A 19,381-nucleotide genomic window follows, 5' to 3' on the forward strand; every position below is an offset into this window, starting at 1 on the left:
TCATTAGAATGAATTTGCACATTTCGAAAGTCATAATATTGAAAGGAAAGCATTAGAACATAGTTAACTGTAGCAGTTATTGTAATGTCTATAGTGTGTCTGAGTTATATTGAGGTCCTTTATAAGAGATGAATGGATTACTAATTTCTTTCTTTCTTTTTTTTTGAAGTGTCTCTTTCAGGGAAATTGTGGTGAGTTTATTGTCTCATCAAGTCTTGCTCCAGAACTTATATGACATCTTGTTAGAAGAGTTTGTCAAAGGCCCCTCCCAAGGAGAAGAGAAGACAGTTCAAGTGCCAGAAAACAAGTTGGCTGGTTTCCTTAGGTATATCTCCATGCAGAACTTGGCTGTCATCTTTGACTTGCTATTGGACTCCTACAGAACAGCCAGAGAGTTTGACACCAGCCCAGGATTGAAATGCCTGCTGAAGAAAGTGTCTGGCATTGGAGGGGCAGCCAATCTATATCGCCAATCTGCAATGAGCTTTAACATCTATTTTCATGCCTTAGTCTGTGCTGTCTTGACCAACCAGGAGAATATCACTGCTGAGCAGGTTAAGAAAGTCCTTTTTGAAGATGATGAAAGAAGTACAGATTCTTCCCAGCAGTGTTCATCAGAGGATGAAGATATTTTTGAGGAAACAGCCCAGGTCAGCCCCCCACGGGGGAAGGAGAAGAGACAATGGCGGGCTAGAATACCCTCTCTGAGTGTCCAGCCAGTTAGCAATGCAGACTGGGTGTGGTTGGTCAAAAGGCTTCATAAGCTCTGTATGGAACTGTGTAACAATTATATCCAGATGCACTTGGATCTGGAAAATAACGTGGAGGAACCTCCTACCTTCAAGAATGACCCTTTCTTCATTCTTCCTTCCTTCCAATCTGAGTCATCCACCCCATCCACAGGAGGGTTTTCAGGGAAGGATACACCATCTGAGGATGACCGAAGTCAGTCAAGGGACCATATAACTGATGGCATTCCGCCAAAGGGAAACTTCGGAGATTCGTCAGAGCTGCCCTCCAGCCCCAAAGTGGAGAGGAAAGATCAAAGCAGGAAGAAGGAGTGGTGGGAGAGTGCTGGAAACAAGATCTATACCATGGCAACTGACAAAACTATTTCAAAGTTGATGACTGAATACAAGAAGAGGAAGCAACAGCAACATAACCTCGTCCCATTTGCCAAAGACATCAAGGTGGAGAAGAAGGGAGAGCAACTGGGCACCAGGGGACCAGATTCACCTCTCCTTCAGCGTCCCCAACATCTGATAGACCAGGGCCAAATGAGGCATTCCTTCAGCGCTGGTCCAGAGATCCTTAGGCAAGAGAAGAGGCCACGCTCTGGCTCAACAGTGAGCACCCTGAGTATATCTGTGAGAGATGCGGAGGCCCAGATCCAGGTAGGATCTCACACCTACACAAGTGCCTTAGGGTTTGGAGATAATGTAGGAAATCCAAGATGACAGATTTTTGGACTCAAGGAAATATGTTGTCTTATGAAATATAGTCAAAGTTGGGGAATGAATTTTAATGTCCTTGTTGAAGTGGACAAAACAGGAAAAAAATTTCATCATAAGAAGATTTTGTTGATACATCAACTCTAGCATAAGATAAATGCTTGATCTTAACACTCTCTCAGGGAGAGTCAGTGTTCTTGTAAAACACTGAGTCACAAACTCCTTAAGTCCAGTGAATCCTTTCTCTAGATTACTTTTTTAAATGCATAAAGATATGGGATTATAAAGGAACTCAATTATATTGAAATTTAGTTATCAGTAAGACAAATTCACAGACCCCAAATTGTAGATCTTCTATAAAAAATGTAAAGTTTCATAAGAGGAATAATTGTTTAGTGTTAGCAGAATGTCATAATTGAGTGACTGTTAGAATTGGAGTCAGGAGGTCATAAATTAAGATCTAGTCCATATATTTACTAATTGTGTGACCAAAGTAAGTCATTTTACAACCATCTGCCTCAGTTTACTTATCTGTAAGTAAATTATTGCAATCTGCAAATAAATTACTTCATTGAGTTGTGAGGATGACATAAGATTATCAGATTGTCTAGATTTAACTTGGGAAAAGACATGAGAAGCAATCTATTCTAATCCCCTCATTTTGTAACTGAGGAAATGGAAGCCCATGAAGGTAAATGATTTGCTCAAAAAAAAATCACACAGGTAGAAAGTTATTTAATAATACAGTATTATTATTACTTAAATGGTAATACTGTAGATTTAGAGTTTAAATTTTAACTTGAACTGAGAATTTAGTTTGTTATTCTGGCAGCATGAGAACAAATTTAGCATGGTGATCCAGAGTATAAGTAATTATTTTGGAGGGAATAGTAATCTATTCCTTGGTTATAACAGCACATATTTTGTCTTAGGGTTTTCTTACTGCCACTTGCTTTTACCTTGAAGCTCATGCTGTGTTTAAAATTCTCATCTCTTTGAGATGTTTGATTCCTGCCTTACCTATTCCATTGTAAAATACCATTTTTTTGTTCTGAAGAAAAACTGATTGTAGGCCTAAAAATTTGAAGATTCATGGTGATCATCAAATTCGAGTATGAAAGTAATAGAATGATGAAGAATATTCAAATTTTTTAACTTTCTTTTTCCTTTTAGGCATGGACCAACATGGTGCTAACAGTTCTCAATCAGATTCAGATCTTGCCAGACCAGATGTTTATTGCCCTCCAGCCAGCAGTATTCCCTTGTATTAGCCAGCTGACTTGTCATGTAACTGATAATCGTGTTCGCCAGGCTGTAAGGGAATGGCTTGGAAGAGTGGGTCGAGTCTATGATATCATCATATAGAAGAACTACATTCCATCAGATAGAAGTAGTGAGGGTTAAAGGTATGCCAACAATCTGATTAACAGTAATGTCCCACCTCCCCTTTAACATTTAGGAGAAGGAGCCTGTATATTTGGAGATTGTAACCAAACAAGAAATCTTTCAGGATACCCAATCTTGAGTTGGCCACGTGTCTGGTTTAGGGAAATACACCATGTGAGATCTCAATCAATCTCATTGCTTTAGGAGTGTCTTCTGTATCACTAAAGTACATCTTTCTATATACTGAACATTATTACCCACTGTGTCAGCATGTGATTGTTTCCTGGAAGGTCTTATCCAATGGCTGCCATTTTGAAAGCACTTTGTCAGTTCAATGAATTAAATACAATAGATACATTGCAAATGATGCCACCCCTTTCAAAAAAAAAGCATATCAGTAAGTTAGGCTGGTGTCAAAAACTCAGAACGTTAGTAACAGGTGATGTTAATGGTAGGAAGAGCTAGACCACCCATGTCAATTAGATGGGAAGGGAAGGTGATACAAGAATGTTGTTAAATGAAAAACAACTTTTGCTAAATATTCCCCCCCCCAAAATATTCCCAGGACATTTGTAAATCAAACTTTACAAGTATTTGTACCAGCTTAACCAAGGAAAGTTGCTGTGTGTCCCTATTTATTTAGAGACTCCTGAAAGAGTTTGAGATAATGACAGCAACCCTGGCCTTTATTCACAGTGCCCAATTATTTATTGAAGTATTATTATTAAAAGCCTTAGGAGCTGTCATATGGTTAAGAATGACAATTTTATCACTGGTGTTTTGAGAACATGCTGGGGAAGAGTATAAATCAGTTTTCTTTTACATAGCCAGACAGGAATATCATATTTGTCTGAACATCAGATAACGTGTTAGGAAAAAAAATATTTAGGCATATCTTATCTTATATTCACAGGCATGGGGCATAGGTAAAGAAAACTTAAGAATTCTCCTTTGTGTCCTTCATTTCTGGGATAAACAGAGTCCTGTTAGTTGTTTTAAATCTTTTATAAATGATTCCTCAGGGAAAGGACAGGTATAAGAACTGGAATGTGAGATTTAACTACTTTTAAATCTGCTTTTTTTTTAGTGTTATGGTTTTCAGTCCAGAATGCTTTATTCTGTGTTTTTTTTTTCTTTTTGAGACTCTAAAATTGAACACAAGTGGTTAGAAAGACAGACAGGAAAGAAGCTGATAAATAACACCAGCTTTGGCATCAGACCTGAAAAAGCCAAGGGACAAAGGGATCATTTTGCATCACAAAGGGCAAGCATTGGAATGTTTAATACAGTTGAGTTCATTTGTGAACCACACTTTCTTTAGAAAGTAGAGGAATTTTGTATTCAAGGTCACTGTATACTTCAGCCACACCCAATAAATGAGACAAAGAGATTTAAATCAAAGGTTATACTGACTTTCATATAGAAGCTACAAGAGGAAGAAATTTAGGACATAACTTTTAATAATTTCAATATATTTTAGGTTTCTCAAAAATGTAGACTGTCCTGCTGATAAATTAATCTTATTAAGTTCTTTGAAAAGTTTTAAGGGACAAAAGATAATTACAGGACAAATTATGATTTTAACCCACTCACCAATTTCTTTCATTTCAAACTGTCTTATCATTCTTGAAAATAAAACACACACTATTTGCCAAAAGGTAATAAGTATTTCCTAGTGGGTTTTATACAGTCTTGACAGCTAAAATAATTCATCTGTATAGGTCAATTATTATTTCTTTAAGGAGGGGCTTTATAGCCTTTTATGTTATCTGGAAGAGTAAGGACTAATTATAAGATTTTGAGTGAATTGCTGAAGGCATTTTTTTTTCTCCAATAGTTTAGGGGGAAAGAAACAACATAATTAAAGATTACTTCATCTAGTGGCATCCATAGGGAAGAGGGGAATGTGTTAACAATTGTCCACATACTCATTGTTTAACATCATTGCACTAGCCAAGAATTAATCCATTTGGAAGATTCTTGCCAACTGTGACATTCTGTGAAGTAGACCAAACCAGGTGTCCTCTAACTCTGTTTGCCTTCTTAAAAGTTTCATTTGCTTTGGATTTCCTATGATTTATAAGTGGACTTGTGGCATTATAAGTACTCTTAAAAAGAAAACTGAGCTATCCCATGTTTTGTTTTATGCTTAGCTTCTTCCTTGGAAAACTCTCAAATGTTCTACAACTTAAGAAACTCTATGTCCGAAGCACACCATTAGAAAGCAAATTTGTTATATTGAATTCTATGAGGTAACTGTAGAAAGAAAACAACCAAGATAGAATTTGGAAGCTGCTTCCTCATACAGAAAGAATGTTTCCTAAGAATATGACTAAGGCAATGATACCCCTCAAAAATACCTTCAATACAGTATTACTGGTCCTACATTGAGGTCTTCAGCAAACAGATATTGAAAAATTGTTTATATTTCTGGAGAGAAAATGAAGTTGATATCTTCGTGCAATGATGCCTCACTTAAATCCAGTTCTCACACAAGTCAAGACATCAACCCATGATATTATTGGTCATCTTTGACAATGAAGGAAAAATAACAGTAACAATAATATTTCTTGCAAAAAAACTTTCAACAAACTTAGATACAGAATCTTTAAAGTCAGAAGGAAATTTAGAATAGAAACAAGAGTTTGTAAAGTCTTCACCTGCAGAATAAAGAAAGGTGTCTAGGTCATCCCCAGTTTGAAAATGATTTATAAAAATTCATTAATAAATTAATTTGCCATAGTTTCCCATAGAAACAGTTATAATTAGTGATTAGGTAACTAGATAACACACAAAAGATTAATTTATAATTTTGCTAAACTTCATAAATAACTGAACTATCTATGGTTTTCTTTTATAACTTAGTTGCCTCCCTTGAAAATCTGGAATCTGGAATACCTGAATTTGAATCTAGCCTTACACACTTTCTATCTGTTTGACGCTAAGAAAGTCATTTAACCTTCCTTCCATCTCATTGGTAAAATGGTGGTATAGCACCTAATTCCTAAGGAGATTATGGGAAAAAAATGAAATAATGTTATGAAGTGTTTTGCAAATCTTATAACTCTATATAATTCCTATTATTATTAAATATAATACTAATGATATGGAAGAGACTTCAGTCTTCAGCTAATGGAATCCCTTCCACAATATATTCAAAAAGGAACCATCTGTTTGAAGAAGCCTAGGGATGAGGTACAAACTACTTTCCAAGGGAGTCTTAAATCTATTTTGCTTGGTTAATTTATTTGCTATTTCCATAAGGCTCTTAAGATGAGACCAAAATTTGAAACTAGCAGCTTCCTCCTCTATTTCTTTGCACTTTTAAAATAAATGTCCCTTTTGAATTAGACCCCTAAAATATAGGGAGGAGATTTCTGATCCTATGGCCTAAGAAACCTACCTTTCTTCTCTTAATTATATTTCCTGATTTATTCTTCCTATTTCTTTAAAGGAAGGATTCTCAAATAATTCCTCTTATTTATCTTCTTTTTTCCCAGTTCTCTTCTACAAATACAAAATGAGGTCACAACTTTCATAGCTTTAAACTTCTTGATTTGTGAACAATTTGATTAAGAAATATTAAAATGTTTTAAAACGTAAATATTAAAAATTTGATTTTTAAGCATGAAATTTAATAAAAGCAATGTAAAAAGATTTCATGCAACTACCATTTAAGCATAATTAATAATTTATAAGAAATTTCTTATAATTTAAAGCTTTAAATGGTTATATTACAAATTTTACTTTACCTCTCTGGGATACAGTTTCTTTATTTATTTAAAAATTGTAATTGTACACAGTAACCTTTGTGGTAATTTCTAGCTCTAAATCTATGATCTTATAATTTTGCAGGAAATTAGAATGTGACTCATAAATAGCTACTGAAATACTCATACTCAAAAAGAAAAACCTGGAGTGTCATTGTTCCACTGAAATAAAACACAATCAAGGCCTTTGATATGATTATAACAAAAGTAATTTCCTCACTATAAAATTTTTAAAATTAGAAGTAGGCAAACTCAGAGCTCACCCCATTCAACCCATATTACTGTTCAGTCATGTCTGACTCTTTGTGACCCTATATGTGATTTTCTTGGCAAAGATACTGGAATGGTTTGCCATTTCCTTCTCCAGGAACCAACCCATACCTGAACAAAAGTCAATTTACTATATCCCCAACAAGTGGTTATTTACTTTTTGCTTCAAAGTCTCTAATGATAGAAAGAAAGCAATACTTCTTTAAACAGTTCATTCCACTTTTGGATAGAAAAAACCAGCTATTATGACTCTCCTAAATCTTTTCTAGTCAATATCCACAGTTTCCTCACATGGGGTGAATTAAAGATCTTTCACCATTGGGTCACCTTCCTATGGACACTCTCCAGATAATCAATAAATATGTGCCTTGCTCCTAGAAATGAACATAGTATACTCTAGGAATAAAGCACAATAAGGATGTTTAAACACTCTATCTTTCTTAATGGACCCTAAAAGCATAGATCTAGAACAGAAATAAACTTAGAAATCATAAAGGTAAAATGAGAACTCCAAGGTCCCATAAGTAGTAAGTAGCAGATTCCAAATTCAAACCTGGGTCCTCAGATTCCAAACCCAGTCTTCTTTCCACCTCCCTATGGTACTCCCTGATCATCTCAACTACATGATAGAAATTATATATTTTCAAGAGAGAAGTTGACTTGCTCATGGTCCCACACCTAGAAAGCATCGGTGCCAGGCTTTGATTCCAGATCTTTTCATATAAATTTAGTTTTCTTCCTCACTATCACATACAAACACATAGGCAACTTAAGTCCTGGTCAGTTGAGGGACAGTGATCAAACTAAATATGAAAGAACAGCAAAGAAACTAGGAGAGTTTTCAAGAGCAAAAAACCAGGATTCAAATGAATTTGGGAAGACTGAACTGAAGAAATTATGCAGGGTTTTAGATTAGATAAAAACCAAGATAAAATATTGTTGCTTGCTTTTGCATAATTCCCCTAGATATCAACATAATTCATTCAAGTACAGTTATTGATCACCTCTATGTGACAGGAAAATATCCCTACCCCCCAACTTATATTTTTTTGAGAGAGACAACTTGATGTGTTTTAAGCAAACAGAGAAGTAAGCTTTAATCTCAAAACCAGTCTCTTCAAAGTTATTTTAGGGAACTGACAAAATCAAGCATATATGATGAAATAAACTCATTTTATTTACAGTTCTGCAGAAAGTGAAATTGTAGCTCTCAGAAAAACAATCTTTACTGTTCACTGAACTATATGTAGTTCCAAGGCACAGTGTCCCAACCCATCAAGTCCTTTCTATTTCTATCCTTGAGAAGAATATTGCGCTATTTGGATGTCTTTGTGAAAATAGAAAACAATAGACCAATTTTGGGGAATGCAAATGTTCTCTTTTGAAATGAGCATATACTATTATTTATAGTTTCAATTACTGAACCAACCAACATTTACTAATTACCTACTGAATATAGGGAATGGTGTTAAGTCCTGAGGGAAGTACAGTGTATCACTAAGAATGGTCCCTATATTCCAAGGAGACTATATTATACAATATTACATAAGTGCATTTGAAACAAAACCAAATATTGTTCAAAGCAGAAGACTTCTGAGGATGAGAGAAGACTCCATGGAGAACATGGTATTTGAGTTGGGTTTTTAAAGGAAGATAGGAATTCAACTAACAAAAATGGGGAAAAGTAGCCATTTTAGTCCAAAGAAACAGGAAAGTAAGGAAAGTATGGAAGTGGGAAAGTTACATTATCAGTTGTGGGGCAGGAAATAGGCTAGTTTGACTGGAGCACAGAGTAATTGAAATGGATTAATATGAAACAAATCTAGAAAGATATGGTTGTACCAAATTGCAGATGAAATAATTTGTGTCAATTAAAGAAATTTAAATATTGCTTAGTAGGTAATCTAAGACTCTAAAGAATTTTAAAGAAAATCTCATACAACTTTCCTTTTTTTTTTTTTTTGCAAGGCAAATGGGGTTAAGTGGCTTGCCCAAGGCCATGCAGCCAGGTCATTATTAAGTGTCTGAGACCGGATTTGAACCCAGGTACTCCTGACTCCACAGCTGGTGCTTTATCCATTGGACCACCTAGCTGCCTACTGCCCCCCCCCTTTTTTGGTACTAGTTAATAATCTGTAAAGACAGAAGTAGTCCCAGGTATCACAATGAATCGATGGTGGAACTAAACTGCAGATATTTGCATTTTTACTCTGGCTGACTTAGCTGTTCCCACCAGTTAGAGTGGTCATGTGATCCAGACTAGGAAGGTTACCTTTTGACTTACAGTACTTGACTATTTCATGCTTTTTCACAAAAGAAGACACCAGTGCAGAAGGCCTGTGAAATTAGAAGGCACTTTGATTCACAATTATCCTTTTTCCTCAAAAGTGTTTGTCCTTCCCCTCCTTCTCTAGGGAAATATCCTAGAACACATTTCTCCTTCTCTGCTGTAATTGGGTCAGTAGTACAGTGAACATTACCTTGCCTACATTTGACACAGAAGGGTAACTACTCCAGTAAGTGAGGTGAAGTTGTCAGTAGGGTGAGGACCTGTGTCTGTACCTCTTTTGCAGGTAAAACAGTATTACTTCAAGAAATAGAGGGTGGTCCTGTGGAGAAATTTATCAGGCAGTAACAGTAAACTTATTTTGAAATGGTATCATTTCCTAACTTAAATAGTTTTCCTATATCTTTGCTGAATGTTTCAGGAGTTTAGGGGCAAGTAGGGCAGAGAGAGACAAAGACAGAGCTATACATTAACAGCTTGATTCCTTGTAGCATCTTGTTGTGGAACCTCCACAATTTTCTACCACAAATTATTTTTCTAGGGCAATCTGTTTATTACTCTGAGGAATCAAGTTCCTTTCATAATTCATTAGTGCTAGCTATTAAAAAATCAACCAGTCTTACCAAATATCAGAGAGAAATTGTTTGACAGAGATGAGACAGAGTTCAAGCTTAATGACTTCAATCCCACTTGGATCACATCTTTCTGATTTCCATTTTGGATATATTAGTGATTGGTGTTTTTTTAAAAGGACAAAAGACTATGAATGTATGTGTCCTATAAACAATTGTTAGAATCTTTGTCTTTGGAGAGTTTGATGTTTTTAAATCATGTAACAATTTGTCTCATGTTGATTCTCTAATTTCTTTAGAAGGTGATTTCAAATTTAAGCAAACTGTTTGAATTTGTTGTATCTAAGCATACTTAAAGGGGTGTTTCTATAGAAACCTATGGCATCTTTAGATACAGTTTATAAAGGATATTGATTATAAACCCTTCCTCTTCTCTCTCTCTCTCATGCTTTTTCTAATATCCATAAGTCACAGATGGGCCACCAAAAATAGCCCCACTTTCTTGAGCTCAAAACTGAAACTTTCCCCTTGAATATCAACTTTTGCTCACATGTGCTATAAAAATGCACTATTTGGATTAATCTCATATAGATCCTTGGAACTTATAGTTTGGACTGACTGGCCTTTTGAGCATTGTCATATCAGATTATTCCCAATCAAGGGGGATTCCCTTTTCCAAATGGTATATCTACCTTGTTAAAGTGGCATGTCATTTGTTAGCCATTTTGTAGTAGTTTAAATGGTCAAAGACCCTGCTTCTATATCTTCCTGTTTTTGCCTTATTCTATTCTCAGTAATGATATGTTTTCATTCCTAGTTCTGTTAATTTGATAAAAATAGGTACTTGCTGACATCATCATGTAATTCCTTAGCTACGAGTTGACTCATTTAGTTGGCAACTTTTTGAAAACACTGATGGTACAAATATACAGTGTATGTAAATACAATTAAGGACATGAATAATTACATTTCCCTTCAGTCTTGGGAAAGCAGGGTGTTATTGGCACTATATACTGTGTACAGTCTGCAGGTAAAAGACAATGCAATATGTTGGAAAACTTTATTCAGTTAATAAATCAACAAACTCCTACTATATGCCAAGCACTGTAATGGGTGCTGGGAACCAAAAACAAAAATGAGGTAGTCCCTTCCTTCAAAAAGCTTATATACTATAGATTAATTCAAATGATACTTGGAACTTGTTATAATTCCAACACAAGAACAAAGTTTTCCTTCAAATTATCTATACTATTTGCTTTTTTTTAAAAAAAGCTAACAAGATTGTAGACTTTTTAAAGCACTTTAGAATCTCCAGTCTCTTATATAAACTGTCATCATTCTTAAATAGTCATTCATGAATTAATTCTCACAACTCTTTATTGAATGAGTCATAAAAATCACATAATTTTGGAGCTGAAAGAAACTTTAGGGATCATCTAGTCCAGCCCCCTCATAAACTGATTTATAATTCATATTTTTCCTGACCCAGAATATCCTTTTCTTCAATTATTCTTAATTATTTATATTTAACTATAATTGATGAATAGAATAGAAAGAGAGTCAGAGGGGGCAGCTAGGTGGTCCAGTGGCTAAAGCACTGGCCCTGGAATCAGGAGGATCTGAGTTCAAATCTGAAGAGTCAGAGATGTAAATTCTTGCAATCTGATATGTGACTCAAAGGCAAATAATTACATTCCTTACCAAAATCATTTATGAAATTAAAATAGATCTTAATCTGGTTATATTAATTAGAATCTTTACCATTTTGCATTTTATACATTGGAAACCATTGTCTTCAAATGATATGAAATTTTAATGTTAGCACTTTTCTTTCTTCCCCCCCAAAATTCCCCAAATCATTTCCTTTGAATTGATTGGCATGTCATGTATTGTCATGTTATTTTTCATATGATTTCCCTTAATCCCTTTATGTTCACAAATCAAGAACATGGAAATTGCATCCACCAATGTTTGTTTACATCTACCTCACTGTTACTTTCAAGCTATCATAGTCTCCTGTGTTATTTCCTAACCTTTCCCAAATGACTCTAGTTAGATCTATTTCCTTCTATTAGAAAAAGTGAACCCCATCCAATTGGCAGGCCTTAGCAATTAAGATGCTTTTAGTAATGGCTCTAATATATAATGGCTTCATTACAAATTAAAAACTGTGCCAGGATTGCATGAGCACAGGCCAACTTGTTTATAGGTCAGGGACTTTGTTTTGATGTCCAGTATTTTGTCTTATTGTAATAAGAGTGCTGAGAAACTATCTACCTTTTTGTATCATCAGTACAGATTTTCATTCTTGCTTGAAAAATAAATTGAATAAGACCTAGGGATTATTATCCTGGGGTCCATGATCTTGTGTTTTTAAAAAAAATATTTTTATGTGTATTAAAACATGATTAGTTTTCTTTGTAATCTATGAATTTTGTTTTATGCATTTAAAAACATGTTGGAAAGGGTCTATAGCTTTTACCAGATCACTAAAGGGGTTCACATAATACACACAAGAGGTTAAGAATTTCTGATCTAGAAAGAAAACAATATGCTCCCATATATTTCTTTCCCCAACAGACCCAAAAGGAGGTTAATATCTTTTTACCCTTTTAGCATTATGCCAAAGACTAAACTTGTTTTTGCATTTTAAATCAAAGACAGACTGTCTAAACTATATGTTGCCATGATGATGTCAGTATAATTGTTTTAGATATATATATGTGTGTGTGTATATGTGTATATATATATATATATATATATATATATATATATATATATATATATATACACACATATATATGTAGTGATTCTAAACTTGTCTATACAAACATGGCCATTTTTTCACCAGGAGTCTTAAATGTTGTTTTTTCTTTCCCCTAGAGATTTGACATGAGCTCAATAAGGAAGTTTAAAATTAGGTTTTACATTCTATTTTTTTCTGAATCAATTCCAAAATCCATTTGTTCTAATTTCTAGGGAAAAAAAATTAAACGGCAAACCATTCTCCCCAGTTCCTCTCTGTGTTGGTCTGTGGACATTTGATTTGGTTATCTATCTGTTTGTTGTCAGACAGGTCTCTATGAGCTGGCTTGTAAATGTATTTTGTGTATATTTTTGTTCAAATTGAAAATTATGAAAGGAAACTATTTTAAAAGAAATTGTATTTCTGTTGCTTGTGTTGTAGAATAAAGATGCAAATGCATTTAAAAAAAGGAGTCTAACTGCTTTGGAGACTAATAATTTGTTTGCCAACATGGTCAGTTCAAACAACTTATCTTGAGAAAAAAATGTCCTTTGCTTCTGAACTGCAGTGAAATGCTACAGAGAGAATCCAACAAGCAAACCAAATCTATGGGAAGTCAAGGAAAAAGTCATCAGGTTTTGGAGCCATTGTTTGACCATGACAACATAAAGCTCTTAGCAAACATGACTGTTTCTTTTTTTCTTAAAAGTAGGTCACAAATGGCATCCATTGAGTGTAAAGTAATGAATAAATACTCATCATTGCTCCTATGCACCCTCCTCTAAGCTGGAAAGATCCCAAAGTCTTAAAGACATGGTTTCCAGCTCAAACTTATTTTCATTATTTATATGTTAGGAATTTTATTGTCTACTTACAGAATTATGGTAAGAAAAAAACTGAATATGCTAAAAGTACTGTATAAATGTGAGTTACACTTTCCCTAGCATGACCTTTCACTTTCTTCTCTAGAGTTAATCATTTCCTTTAACTTATACTATAGAAAAGATTTAGACTTGCTGGGGGAACTGTAATGTTAGCTAGCTGGCTTATAGTCTCAGAGCCATTATGTACTGGAGGCAAGGCTTGAACCCAAATCTTCCTGATTGACTTCAAGGCTTATTCTCTGCTATGTCAGGTCACTTGTCAGCATGGTAAATGGAATTTCCTCACCAGAAGCTCCTCATACCAAAGAAATGACAGTTGTATACCCCACTTCCATACCTCTCCTTAAAGTAGGAAAGACTACAGCAAGAGATAGCCACCAGATGTTTTGTTTTTTAAGTTTGAAAATCAAACCTTAAATAAAAGTGCAGATGAACATTTTACATGATATACCAAGATAGGGTCCAAATGGAGATGTCATTAAAAATAGAGGATAATATTGTAAACATAATAGAGGAGCAAGGAAGAAATTATCTTTCAGATCAATGGATAAGAGGAGAGTTCACATCCAAACAAGAGATCAATAAGAATACAAGAGATGAAATGGACAGTTTTGATTATGTGAAATTTTAATTAATTAATTTATATATTTATTTATTTATTTATACATTACTAAGTCTTGTTGTAAGAATAAACATAATCCCCCACCCCCACAAAATTAAAAATCTTACTAGAAATAAAGTGAAAGAGAAAAAAACATGTGCTTTAGTCCAATACCATCATCTCTCTCTCTATGGTAGATCACATTCTTTATCATAAGTCCCTCAGAGAAATTACTTCTATAGTTGATGCTTCTGATCGTAATTCTCTCCATCCATTTCTCCCCACTACCAATTATTATATTTTCTCCCTCCTTTCACTCTGTCCCTCATCAAAAGTGTGCTGAGGTACAGCCCAGTGGCACAGCAGACAGAGCACCCAGCCCTGGGGCCCAGAGGCCCCAAGACAACATCCCACCCCAAAGACCCCAGCACCCACCCATCCCTATGGTCATGGACAGACCACCCAATCCCACCACCTTGCAAAAAAGTAAAAAAGCAAATGTATTATATCTATCCTTTCCCTTGATCTTTCCTCTCCTCTATCACCTACCTTCACCCTCCTTTTCAATCTGTTCCCTTTCTCCCATCCCCTTTCTCTCCTTTTTCTTCTAGATTTCTATGCCCTATTAAGTAGATATGTTATTTCCTTTCTGAGCCATTTCCAATAAGAATGAAGCTTCTTCATTCCCCCTCACCTTCCCCCCTTCTATAACATTGCAAAAGCTATTTCTTAACTCTTTTACATGAAATATCTTAGTCTATTCTACCTCTCCTTTCCTTTCTCCCAGTACATTTCCTTTTCACCCATTGACTCCTTTTTTTAAAATATACCTTCAAATTCAGTTCTCTCCTGTGTCTCGAATACAAAAGCTCCTTCTAACTGCTCTGATAAATGAGAAGGTTCATATGAGTATTATCAGTATCATTTTCCCATGCAGGAATACATGCAGTTCCTCATCATTAAATCTTTCATAATTTACCCTTCTTATCCACTCTCTCTATGCTTCACCTGAATCCTGTACTTGAAGATCAAATTTTCTGTTCATTTCTGGTCATTTCAACAGGAACATTTGACATTTCCGTTTCATTGAAATTCCATCTTTTCCCCTGGAAGAGGATGTTCAGTTTTGTATTCTTAGCTCTTTTACCTTCTGAAATATTATGTTCCAAGCCCTACAAACCCTCAATGTGGATGCTGCTAAGTCCTGGGGAATCCAGACTGCAGCACCACAATATTTGAATTGTTTTGTTTTGGCTGCTTGTAGCATTTTCTCTTTGACTTGGGAGATCAGGAACTTGGCTATAATATTCCTGGGGGTTATTTTTAAATGGATCTTTTTCAGTAGGAGATCAGTGGATTCTCCCAATTTCTATTTTTTCCCTCTGCTTCTAGGATACGAGGACAATTTTCCTGTAGAAATTCTTTAAAAAATGAAGTCAAGACTCTTTTCCTGATCATGACTTTCAGGTAGCCCAATAATTTAAAATTGTCTCTTCTGTATCTATTAACTAATTTCCCCAGCCTGTGCCCTGGTTTTGAGGTGTTTCCCAAGCTTTTTTTTTCAGTACTCTATTTTTTTATTTTATTTTGAATATTTTACAATTTTCCCCCCTAATCTTGCTTCCCTCCGCCCCACCCCCACAGAAGGCAGTCTGTTAGTCTTTACATTGTTTCCATGGTATACACTGATCTAAGTTGAATGTGATGAGAGAGAAGTCATATCCCTAAGGAAGAAAAAATAAGGTATTGTGTCTGATTGTTGCACTAATGGAATGAGCAAGTCCATCAAGGTTGGTCATCACCCCCCATGTTGCTGATAGGGTGCACAATGTTCCTCTGGTTCTGCTCATCACAGGCAGCATCAGTCCATGAAAATCTCTCCTGGCTTCCTTGAATTTCCATCCCTCCTGGCTTCTTCTTTTTTTCAGGTTTTTGCAAGGCAAATGGGGTTAAGTGGTTTGCCCAAGGCCACACAGCTAGGTAATTATTACATGTCTTAGGCCAGATTTGAACTCAGGTGCTCCTGACTCCAGGGCCAGTGCTTATCCACTGCACCACCTAGCTGCCCCGCTCCTGGCTTCTAATAGCACAGTAGTGTTTCATCCCATACATATACCAAATTTTATTAAGCCATTCCCCAATTGAAGGACATTATGTTAATTTCTAATTCTTTGCCACCAGAAACAGTTGCTATGAATATTTTTGTACAAGTGATTTTTTTATACATTACTAAAATATTCTTGTTTAAGAGTAAGCATAATACCCCCCCTAAAAAATATAGACCCTCATGAGAATTAAAGTAAAGGAAAGAGAAAAAAATGTGTTTCAGTCTGTGTTCTGATACCATCCGCTCTATCTCAGGTGGATAACATACCCAGGTACTCCTGACTCCAAGGCCAGTGCTTTATCTGCTATGCCACCTAGCCACCCCAAGGATCACATTCTTTATGATAAGTTCATCATAAAAGTTACTTCCATATTTTTACACTGTTGCTGTTGCTGATTGTAATTCCCTCTATCCATTCCTCTCCACTACCATATATTATATTTTCTCTCTCCTTTTACTCTGTCCCTCTTCTAAAATGTGCTGTAGGGTGGCTGAGTGGTGCAGTAGACTGATCACCTAACCTGGGACCAAGAGGCCCTGAGCCCACATACTAGCCCTGAGACCTAGCAACCACCTGGCCCTGTAGTCCCAGACAGGCCACCAAATCCCAGCCCCTTGCAAGAAGTAAAAAAGAAAATGTTTTAAATCTGACTGTTCTCTCCTATGATCTCCCCTCTCCTCTAATACCCACATTCCCCCTCCCCCTTTCCCCCCTCTCCTTTTTACTCTAGAAGTCTATACCCTTTATGCTGTTTCCTCTCTGAGTCATTTCTGATGAGAGTGAAAGTTCCCTCATTCCCCCTCATCTTCCCCCTTATATATCATTGCAAAAAAATATCTTTTATATGAAATTTCTTAGCCTATTCCACCTCTCATTTCTCTTACTCCGGTACATTTCCTTTTTAGCCATTGACTCCATTTTTACAATATATTATATCTTCAAATTCATCTCTCTCCTGTGCTTCATCTATAAAAGCTCCTTCTACCTGCTCTATTAAATGAGAAGGTTCATATGAGTATTATCAGTATCATTTTTCTATGCAGAAATACGTGCAATTCATCATCATTAAGTCCCTCATATTTTACTTTTCCACTCCACTCTCTATGCTTCACCTGAGTCCTGTAACTGAAGATCAAACTTTCTGTTTAGCTCTGGCCATTCCAACAGGAATATTTGAAATTCCCCTGGTTCATTGAAAGTCCATCTTTTCCCCTGGAAGAGGATGTTCAGTTTTGCTGGGTAGATGATTCTCAGTTGCATTCTGAGATCTTTTTTCTTCCGGAATATTATATTCCAAGCCTTTAATGTAGTTGCTGCCAAGTCCTGTATGGTCCTGACTGCAGCTCCATGATATTTGAATTGTGTCCTTCTGGCTGCTTGTAATATTTTCTCTTTGATTTGGGAGTTCTAGAACTTGATTATGATATTCCTGGGGGTTGTTTTGGTTTTATTTTTTTGGATCTCTTTCTGGGGAAGATCGGTGGATTCTCTCAATTTCTATTTTGCCTTCTAGGCTATCAGAGGAATTTTCCTATAGGATTTCTTTAAAAATGAGGTCAAGGCTCTTTTCCTAATCATGATTTTCAAGTATCCCAACAATTTTTAAATTATCTTTCCTGAATCTGTTTTCCAGATCAATTGTTTTTTCAATGAGATGTTTCACATTTTCTTCTAATTTTTCATTCTTTTGGTGTTGAAGTATTGTGTCTTGACTTCTTGTAAAGTCATCTGCTTCTTTTGTCCCCATTCTACATCTGAAGGATGTGTCTTCCTCAGAGAGCTTTGTTGTCTCTTTTTCCATCTGGCTAATTCTGCTTTTAAAAACATTCTCCTCAATAACTTTTTGAATTTTCTTATCCATTTGACCTATGCTGGTTTTTAACATGTTATTTTCTTCAGCATTTTTTTTTTTTTTGGATCTCCTTGACTAAACTGCTGACTTCTTTTCCATTTTTTCCTGCATCTCTCTCATTTCTTTTCCCAATTTTTCCTCTATCTCCCTTACTTGATTTTCAAAATCTTTTTTGAGCTCTGTCATACCCTGGGCCAAACTTCTGTTTTTCATGGAGTCTTTAGATGCAGGAACTTGTACTTTCTCATCTTCAGATTGAGGAGGACTCTTGGGATCATAGACAATGAATTTCTCAATGGTGTTCTTTTTTCTCTGTTTACTCATTTCTCCAGCCTGTGCCTGGTTTGGCAGTGCTTCCTGAGCTTTTGAGTATTATTGGGACACCTGCTTTGTGGGGTTTTTTGATACACCCCACTGGGACCTTTATTCATCCAAGGGCATATGCTCTCTTGTCTGTGCTTTGATATGTAGAAGACCACAGGCACTCCCCTCTGCCCTGGAGCTGTGAGGAGGGTCCCTACTATTTTAGTATGGAAAGCCAAACTGCAACCTGGATCTGAGAGCAGAGAGATTTTTGCAGTCTCCCCTGACCCCCTTACCATCTGTGGGCTGTGCTCTGGAGGTGCAGATTGGTTTCCCCTGATTCTCACTACAGGTTCTGCACCAGTGCTCCTCACTCCATACTCATTCTGGTGTAGCAGAGTCCTCTCATGGCCCCTTAGATGTTGCTGGTGATCCCTGGACTAGGCTAGGCTGGGCTGCACTGGGGCTACAGTTTTTTTTTCCAACACCTTTCCCGTGGAACTTGTAAGTTATCTTGGACTGGGAAAATGTATCATTCAGTCTTTCTGTGGGTTCTGCCCCCTCTAAATTTTGACTACAGTCATAATTTGTTAGCTTTTGAAGTTTTGGGGGGAAGGAGTTTCTGGGAAATGCTGCCTTCATACCACCATCTTGGCTCTGCTGCTTCCTGAGCTTTTGAGTATTATTGGGACACCCTCACAAGGACCTCAGTATATGAGGCTCTGATTGCTCTCCTGCCTGTGCTCTTGTCTATGAATGGCAATGGGGGGGCCCCAGACTGCAACTGGGGTCTGAATATAGACAAGGGCCCAGAGTCCTGTCCCAGGGCCAGAGGAGAGACCTTCACAGTCTCCCCTCACCCCCTTACATTCCATGGGCTGAGCACTCTGGGAACAGCTGCTGGGTGGCTCTGTGTGCCTGCTTCTGTTTTCTAGGATCTGGGCTGCACTGGGGGCCAAAGCTGTGCTGATGGTCAAGGCTGTGCTGAGGGGCGCATTCACTCTGGCAGAGGAAAACCCAATGATCTTCCAAGTTGTGCTTGGTGTTCCCTGGGTTGCTGGGTCAGTAAACTGCTTCTGTTTCCAGGAGCCAGAGCTCCACATGACCCTGGCATCTAGGCCCCCAGTGGGCTGTTCCTGGAAGACTGGAGT

General features: G+C 36.5%; 1 protein-coding gene across 6 annotated transcripts in view; it reads left to right on the forward strand.

Moving 5' to 3' along the window:
• ARFGEF3 (ARFGEF family member 3) overlaps positions 1-12,954 on the forward strand; it is a 215,606-nt gene extending 202,652 nt beyond the window's left edge. For 5 of the 6 annotated variants that reach the window (XM_074187684.1, XM_074187690.1, XM_074187687.1 and 2 more), the window contains 2 exons: positions 170-1,394; positions 2,625-12,954. In XM_074187684.1, coding sequence (XP_074043785.1) covers positions 170-1,394; positions 2,625-2,816 — 1,417 coding nt within the window. In that variant the 3' untranslated portion in view covers positions 2,817-12,954. The remainder of the gene's footprint in view (positions 1-169; positions 1,395-2,624) is intronic. The other variant, XM_074187686.1, reaches the window with a different exon arrangement.
• The last annotated feature ends 6,427 nt before the right edge of the window (positions 12,955-19,381 follow it).

Source organism: Macrotis lagotis, chromosome 5 (genome assembly GCF_037893015.1).
Source record: "Macrotis lagotis isolate mMagLag1 chromosome 5, bilby.v1.9.chrom.fasta, whole genome shotgun sequence".
NCBI lineage: Eukaryota > Metazoa > Chordata > Mammalia > Peramelemorphia > Peramelidae > Macrotis > Macrotis lagotis.